Below are 8,691 nucleotides of genomic sequence, written 5' to 3' on the forward strand. Positions count from 1 at the left end.
AAACCAAAAAAGAAAAAATTCAATTTGGGACCACATGTGCTGGGTGTGTAACAATCAGATAGATAGATCTAGTAGACAATTGAATGTTCTTGTGTGGAATTCAGGAAAGACGTCTAGATACAGATTTATGAGTCAGCAATGTTTAAGCAATAGAAGGCCTTGGACTGAATGAGGACACAATGAAAAATAATAGTAGAATGAGAGGAGGCCAGATTAATAATAAGTGATTTTGGGGTTACCAATAGTTAAGGGCAAGCAGAAGCAGAGAACCTCAAAGAATTTTAGAAAGGAATAATTAGAAAGTCCAGATGGAGTAGTATTCCTGAAATAGATGGAAAAGAGCTTTTAGGCAAAGGATTGTTTAACAGTATTACAGACAGAAGGTGGGTAAGACGAAAATTGGACTGTGTGTCTTTGACCTGACAGTTAGAAGAGGCTGTACGTTGCCCTAGGAGAACTGTGTCAATAGAGGGCTGGTGTAGAAATCTGACTGCTTCGGGTAAAAGAGTGAAGATGACCAAGTAAGGAGATGTTGAGCTTAAAGTCTGTTTTTCAACTGTGAGCATAGAAAGAAGGAAGGCTGGAAGAAGATGCGAACTAGAGAGAAAGATAGTTTTAATTGAGAAAGACCCTGCTTATTAGAGATCAGTTAGAATAAGTGTTTTCTTTAGTCTTTTAGATCAAGCCTAATCGCTATATGAGAACCTTTTCAATTTATGAAAACAAGACTTTGTACACTCCGAGTTTTTTCTTAACTAACATCCTGCATCCTTGAGGTGCATCCCTGATGATGGGCTTTTAGTTCCTTGACATGGGGGTGGTTCTCCTTTGAGGCTGCTCTTACCCTCTGAAAGAGTTGTTGCTGTTTGCTGTCAAGTCAATTCTGACTCATAGTGCCCTGATAGGACAGAGTAATCTTTAGGGAAGCAGGTTGCCACATCTTTTCTCCTGCAGAGCGGCTGGTAGGTTCAAATCACTGACCTTTCAGTTAGCAGTCAAGTGCTTAACCAGTGTACCACCAGGGCTTCTTTAAAAAGGCAGTAGTTGTGTAGGACTCAGGACAGGAACTGGCTGCTCTGCAGTCCCCATAACTGTACCTGTCTCTCTGTTGACTGACCTGAGCTTGCAGTCAATTACTCCCAAGTTCTCACCAAAAATTATTGTTTGGCACCCAACTCAGTTCTTTATGTTTTTCCCCATTTGCTGCCTTCTTAGATTTGGTTCATCTTCAGAATGTTGCTATCTTAGATTCTTGTTCTCTTTTCTAAAAGAAAGGCAACTATGGTAAGAAAGAGGTATAGATATAATATTATATAATCATTGAAGGTGATTGAAGGTGCCTGGCCAATTGTCTCTTGGACAAAATTGTGGTTTAAGGCTATGTCACAGACCATATTCCTTAATCTGCAAGTGCTACGTTTGTTAGGTTTTGTTGCTGTTTTCAAATCTACATATCCATCAGTGGTGTAGTGAGTTACTTAACATGACTCTTCTAGCCATGGCCTTTCTGACTTCCATCGGATGACTGGGTGGAACTATGCAACTTGAAGGTGCTTGTGGCCTACCAGGGGATTGGATGTCTTGTTAATAGTGTAAATAGGGTACATGGCACTCTTGTGGGGGTGGACCGTGGAAAAGAGGCATCTAGAACCCTAACATGGGGATTTGTCAGTTTTGCCATCCTGCCAGGCTTAAAATGAGCCATCCCAAAGGCAGAGAGGGTGGGGGGGTCTTACTGCCATCCTGAAAAAGACCCAGAAGTAGAGCATAGCCTTAGACCTGAGATCCCTGCACTGAAGAGACGGCAGAGAGATAGCAGCTGTAGAGGTAACAGAATCAAGAAACTGGCACATGAAAGAGCAGTGGGCTTGACAGTCTATGGAATGAGAAAGCTGAGTGTCTTGGGGCAGGAGGCTTGCTGGCAGAGTATGGTGTACCTATTAGCAGAGCTAAAAGATCTTTGTAACACTTGCTCACAGGGTAGAGGCTAGGCTGAAGGCCAGAGATAGGCATGCCTAGAGGCATGGCCGAGGGAATGCTGTCCTGATTGAAGAATTGTATCCTGAGCAGTCCTGAACCTGGACTGTAATCTATTGCTTCCCTCATGAACCCCATAATAGTGAATATTGTCTCAGTTCTGTGTGTCCATTGCAACAAATTATCGAACCCAGCAAAGAAGTAGAGAGTGTCATGGTGGGGACAGTTGATGTCAGAATTGGCAAAAAGATTAGAGGGTGGTGGCATGTGTGACCTCCGACTCATAGGAACCAGCCTTGGGCTGTTGATGTTGTTCTCGATTCTCCTCCCTCCTTGTGAAGTTAGCAGAGGTCAGAAGGTGCGATAGGAGAAAGATGAGGCAGTCTGCTTTTATAAAGATTTGTAGCTTGGAAACCCTATGGGAGTCACTGTGAGTCAGAATCAACTCAATGGCTGTGGGTTTCTGGGAAGTTGTCAGTAAGGTTTTGACTAGGGTCTTGTTTAAGAATTTAATTTTGGAACAATGGTTGTTCTCACTTTTTATTTCTTCTGATAGGTCAGATTTGAAGAAAACAATATATACTCAGTAGGAATAAGACTTTAAATCATTAACATTATATTTCTTATTTGTTTGTTTTGAGGGGAGAATTGTGCACATTACAATGGGAAAAATAAACCCAAAAGAGTTCATTTTCAGGGCAGAGAAAAAGCAGCTTGTTTCAGGTGTACTGCTGAAAGGGTAATATTCAAGAGATGAGTGTTAACAAAAGGTAATGAAGAATTGATATTACTTTGAGAAACTAGTTGAGATTTTCAGGAGCATAGTGTGTTTGCAATTTCTGATGCAATGCTATCTTAGTTTATTACATGAGCTGCACAAATACCATGCGATGGTTATACCAGGCTTGAGGGCAGGAGAGAATATGACAATCTTCTGGCCCAGTTTGACCTGCACATTTCCAATGCTGCTTTCTTGCTTTCTTCTTAGCTCTTAAAATAAGTTTTCATAAGACATGGTACATAGGGCTATGCTATGTATAACATGCCACTTTCACATCTATAGATTAATTCAGGGCCATTAATGACCTTTCATTTATTTGAGGTACCTTAATAATTCCTCAGCCTTTTAGTTGATAACCAAAAAAGATACTGTATATAGGCTACACTCTGCCAGAAATAAAGATAGGAACATTTTAAGTAAATTTTTAAAAATTAGCTTGAGCTAAATTATTGGGTGATATGTATGTTCAAAATTAGTTTTAATGATTATATACAAAAACAGTAAGCAAGACGTGAATGAGAACTTTTCCTGGAAAGTTGTTTTTGCCTTTGTTTTTAGTCAAGGGATGTTAAACCAAGTCACTAAATTAGTCATGATTCTAGAGAATGCTGCCAAACTTTAGAACACATAGGTGAATCTCAATAGATGTCCCAAACTGCATTCTTAGAATTTTATTTACAAAAATATTTCTTCTGAACTGTAAAAGGATACTGTATTCCTCAGCATTTGGGTCTGGTAATTTTGATAAGAAGTCCTTTTAAGTGGCTAGAACACAAGCAAATATAGGAGAAAATTGGCTTCTAATCCTTCTGTGTAACTGACAATAATACTTTGCTGTTGCAGCAATCACTTGTCCTCTCCAACTCCTTTACTCTAGGTGTAAATAGGTGAGAGATGTTGTTTTACTCTCCATAAAAGGGAGACTATTCTTATTCCTTCTCTGTACACATTAGAAAAAAAAAATCTTTAAAGACCTAAGTCATTTGAAGGAGACCACCATATAAATGAGGAGCTCTGGTGGTTCTGTGACTAAATGTTTGGCTGCTAAACAAAAGGTTGGCAGTTTGAACTCACCAGCTGCTCCAGGGGAGGAAGATGTGGTAATCTGCTTCCATAAAGATGATAGATGGGGCAGTTCTACTCTGTCCTGTACGGTTGTTATGAGTCAGAATTAGTTTGGTTTTTGGTGATCATATCCAAATAATGAAAAAATTATAAATTATTTTATAGTAGTTCTACATTTTCCATGTAATTAATTATTTAAAAATAACTATCCATGTATGTAAACTTTTTATTTGGACAAAGTATTAATTAGAACTCCTTTCATCAGAACAGATGTCCTACTTTACTGGTTAACGGTTTTTCTATACAGCTGTCAGATTTCAAAGGGACCATTATCTGATCCTTTGGTAAAATGTGTAAAATGGGTAATTAGAAGAATTGGACAATTTTATTATGTTTCTCCCTTCGTTACTGTTGGAAAAGAATCAGACAAGAACATAAAACTTTGAATATTGATACTGAATATCAAGAGATTATAATTAAACTCAATAAGTGATAAATGTTTGTTTTACTCTCAATTTGTTGTTATAAATGTAATTTTTCTAAATATTTGTTTTGCTTTTAGGAACAGCGGCTTTTGATTGTCCTAAGTAATTGCTGCTATCTAGAACGTCACACCTTTTTAAATATAACAGAACAGTTTGAAAAGCACAGTTTCCAGGGAATAGAGAAAATAACACAGGTAAATAAATTAATGTTTAATGGACAAGTCAGTTGTTTCACCAACTTAGTTTCCAAACTTTTTTCTCCACATTCTCCTTTTGCTTTTCTGTAGTTGTGCCTCTACTAAGTACCCCCTCCCCACCCCTACATTCTTCCCCAACTTCACTTCACTTCACTCTGTCTTTTGAATGACTCATTTCCTTCTCATAACTCACCTTCAATCACTAATTTAATATTCTCATCTCTGGAGCAAGTGTTGCTCAAGGTTAGAGCTTGTGTTATTCTCCATCTAAGCTGTTCAAAAGTGAGAGGAAAATAAGGAAAGAAAGGCATCAAACCCAAGTCTGTAAGAATCATCTGATATGACTCCTTTTTGGTTAAAGCTTTTAGATACAGCCAGTAGCAAACATGGGGAGCCTGCAGAAAACCTCTTCAATTTACCAGCTTATTCATGCTTATCCTTCTTCTCTGCCATTCTATATGACCATGGTAATGTCTTTGCTTTACTTCTTGTGCACATATACACACACATAAACACATACACCTCACGTACAATAGCTACAGTATCCTTCATATCCTACCTGAAAAACATGTGCTCTCTACTCTCCAACCCACGGGAATAGCAAAAATCTAAAAACTAAACTCACTGCTGTCGAGTCAGATCCGACTCATAGCGACCCTTCCTTGGGTTTCCAAGGCAGTATTACTACGGAAGTAGATTGCCCAACCTTCCTTCCGAGGAGTGGCTGGTGGGTTTGAACCGCCAGTCTTCTGGTTAGTAATCGTATGCCTTAGGCACTACGCCACCAAAGCTCCTAGGAAAAGCAAGGTTGACCAAAAATGAATCCTTTTTTTTTTAATTTGTTATAGTTTATTGTTTCTGTTTTTTTTTTTTTTTTTAAGCAAAAAGAAAAGGGAAAAATAAAATAACCTTCATATTATAGGTTGTCTGATTCTTGGGTCACAGTTTATCAGATTTCTAAGTAAAACTATGGCTGAACTACTTTTTAATGTCAGTACATTTTTTTCAATGCAAAAAATAAGATAATGATCTTGTTAATCTTAGAATCAAAGTGTACTCTTCATGAATTTCATAGTTTTTTTTTTTTTTTTTAAACAAATGCTGGTTCTAGTTCATGAACTAAAGTGGCTTTTTTTTTTTTTTCCAAAGAATGAAAATGTCAGAGTGGGTGGCTTTCTTGCTTTCCTGCCTTTTCGTAAAGATTAATCATCCTGATGAGAAATGTTGTGACTTAAGACTTAAGGGCCATAGAAAGATATAAATCAAAACTACAGTGAGATACCATCTCACCCGATCATTAATGACACTGATCAAAAAAACAGAGGTCAACAAATGTTGGCAAGGCTGTGGAGAGATGGGAAATCTTATATACTTCTGATGGGACTGCAAATGGTAAACCACTATGGAAAATGGTGATGTTTCCTTGAAAAGCTAGAAGTTTAAATATCATACAGTACAGCAATCCTACTTCTAGGCATATATCCTAGAGAATTAAGAGTGGTGACATAAATAGACATATGAACACTTTGTTCATTGTAGCACTATTTACAACAGCAAAAATATGGAGACAGCTTAAGTGCCCATCAACAGATGAATGCATATAATAACACCCATATATATAATGAAAATCTATGCAACATCAAAGGATAATGATGAATCCATGAAACATCTTACATGGATGAATCTGGAGGACATTATGCTGAGTGAAATAAATCAATCACAAAAGAATAAATATTGTATGAGACTACTATTATATTTAAAAAGTCAGGAATAGGTTTATATCCAGAAAGAAACATTCTTTGATTGTTGCCAGGGATGAGAGTGGGAGAGAAGGAGAATCACTAAGTAGATATATAGACCAAAAAAAAAAAAAAAAATCACTGCTGTGGAGTCGGTTCCAACTCATAATGTCCCCTCCTTGGGTGTGTGAGGCAATATCACTTCAGAGGTAGATTGCCCAGTCTTCCTTCTGAGGAGTGCCTGGTGGGTTTAAACCTTCAGCCTTCTGGTTAGCAGTCACATGACTTAGGTACTGTGCCACCAGACCTGCTAGATAGATAGTGCACGAGTATTAATTCTGGTAATGGAAAAAGCCATGCACAATATGGAGGAAATTAGCCCAGCATGACCAAGACAAAGCGAACATTGACAGATATGCAAGAGTAAAGTTCAACAGTGATAAATGCTATAACATATATGATCGTGCAACAACAGTAATAACAAAGAGTGATTTATGAGTAGATACATAGGTAAATGTGTATGCTGAATAGGTGAGGGATGTTGTACAAGGATACATTCGTATACCATTTCTCTTTGTGGGGACCTTAAGGTTGTTTTCAAATTTTTTTGATTGTTATTGAGAGTTGAAAATAATATTTGATCACATTTTTAATTACATTCTCATGATAGAATCCAAAAGTGGAAATAAAGCTCAAAAGGCCCATGAACCATTATTGCTAGATTTCTTTTCAGAAGCTGACCACATCATACTTTGATCATCATTAACTATTATAATTTTTAATTTGATAGGTAAAAGTAATCTATCATTATATCGTTTAAAAATAATTGTCATAAAAAGTATGTATGTATATAATAAAAAAATTTGCCATTTTAACATTTTTGAGTGTACAATTCAGTAACATTAATTATAGTCAGCATTCTGTGTAGCCATCACCACTATCCATTTCTAAAACTTTATCGTAATGCTAGAAACTCAACAAATAGAAACTCAGCATCCTGGGGAGTTCCGGTGAGATGGCGGACTAGGCAAAAAGACTCCACAGACCCTCTTCAACAAAGAAAAGGGAAACCAATTAACACAGACACAGAAGATAATCTTGGACCCCTGAGCCTTGAATGGGAGGATATAGAAGTGAACTAAACCCCAACTAGGAGAAGAATTTGCATGAAAATACCAAAAAAGGAGACAGATGAGCTGCAGTCTGGCAGTGATCCTGAGCGATCCTGAGGGCACGGCACAGACAGCTTGGAGATTCCTGAGTGGTGGTAAGACCTAAGAATTAACCTAAAAATCAGCCCTGCTAGCCAGGGACTGCACGGAGGACTGCTCTGGTGGCTGGAGAATAAAAGGAGAAGGTGAAGAGAAAGGCAGGCTGAGCTGTGGACTTTTGCCAGTCTGGAGGGTGCTGCTATTTTGAATGTTTAAAAGCGCCTTGACTATTTTGGATATTTAAAGGGACAGTGCTCTCACAGATTCCTGGGGCTTAGGAACACGTTCTGCTTGCCAGCAACCCCAAGGACACTCCGGACCTGTAAGACTGAAAAGGTGTGACATTCGTCTTGTTACTCTTATACCCCACACCCACTTGGTGAATGGAAATGAAGCCATCCCCAACTCCCACCTACCTTGTGGGGCCACAGGAACTCCATCACAGTTTGTGTGCTCAGACAGAGCCTGGGTGCCCTGCTCTGTCCTCCACAACTTTTTTTTCTCTTTTTTTTATTTTTATTTTATTCTTTTTTGCTTTCATTTTTCTGGTGATTAGTTTGCTTGTATTTGTCTGTTTTAAAACAACTCTCATTAATACTTTTGTCCTTTGTACTATTACTCTTATTGTTCCCCTCCCAGGTCGTAGTTTTCAGCATTTTTTCTTTTCCCTGCTCCTGGTTGAATTTTTTTTTTTTTTAATTTAAGTTGTTTTTCCAACCCTTTTCTCTCATAGTTAACCCTGTTCCTTGTTTTTGTGTTTTTCCCCCTTTTTTTCCTTCATTATTCTCCTTCTCTACCTTTTTTCTCTTAGTGCCCTGTCCCCAGATATTGCAGGTTTCCTTGTTTTTTCTTTTTCTTTTTCCCTTTTTTCTTCTTTTGGTTAGTGTTACTTTGTTATTACATGGTGTGATTTTTCCCATGTGCTTTTAGTTTTTTGATGATTATTCAGTTGTAATTTGTGTCTAACTGACTGGGAGACAGCAACAGTCCCCATGAGACACAACTACACCCAAACCTCCTGCAACTTCGCTTACTGAGCGAGAGCCACTACTTCCTTCTTCACCAATGGGCCAACGATAAAAAACCACCAGAAGACCATGAATCACCCTTGACAGCTCTTCACAGTTAACAGAAATCTAATACAACGACGCCACAATGCCTCAGAAACAACAGACCATCACAGTCCACGCAAAGAAGCAGGATAAAGTGGTAGAAACAAGGGAGTAGGATACAGAC

The 8,691-nt window shown here is 38.1% G+C and overlaps 1 protein-coding gene across 1 annotated transcript in view; it reads left to right on the top strand.

Moving 5' to 3' along the window:
* The window catches only part of EXOC2 (exocyst complex component 2), a 396,050-nt gene that overhangs the window by 245,266 nt on the left and 142,093 nt on the right, over positions 1-8,691 (top strand). Inside the window, exon 21 of the mRNA XM_007935377.1 lies at positions 4,386-4,502. Within this exon, the coding sequence (XP_007933568.1) occupies positions 4,386-4,502 (117 nt within the window). The remainder of the gene's footprint in view (positions 1-4,385; positions 4,503-8,691) is intronic.

Source organism: Orycteropus afer, unplaced genomic scaffold (assembly GCF_000298275.1).
Source record: "Orycteropus afer afer isolate SDZICR_OR568_19922 unplaced genomic scaffold, OryAfe1.0 scaffold00027, whole genome shotgun sequence".
NCBI lineage: Eukaryota > Metazoa > Chordata > Mammalia > Tubulidentata > Orycteropodidae > Orycteropus > Orycteropus afer.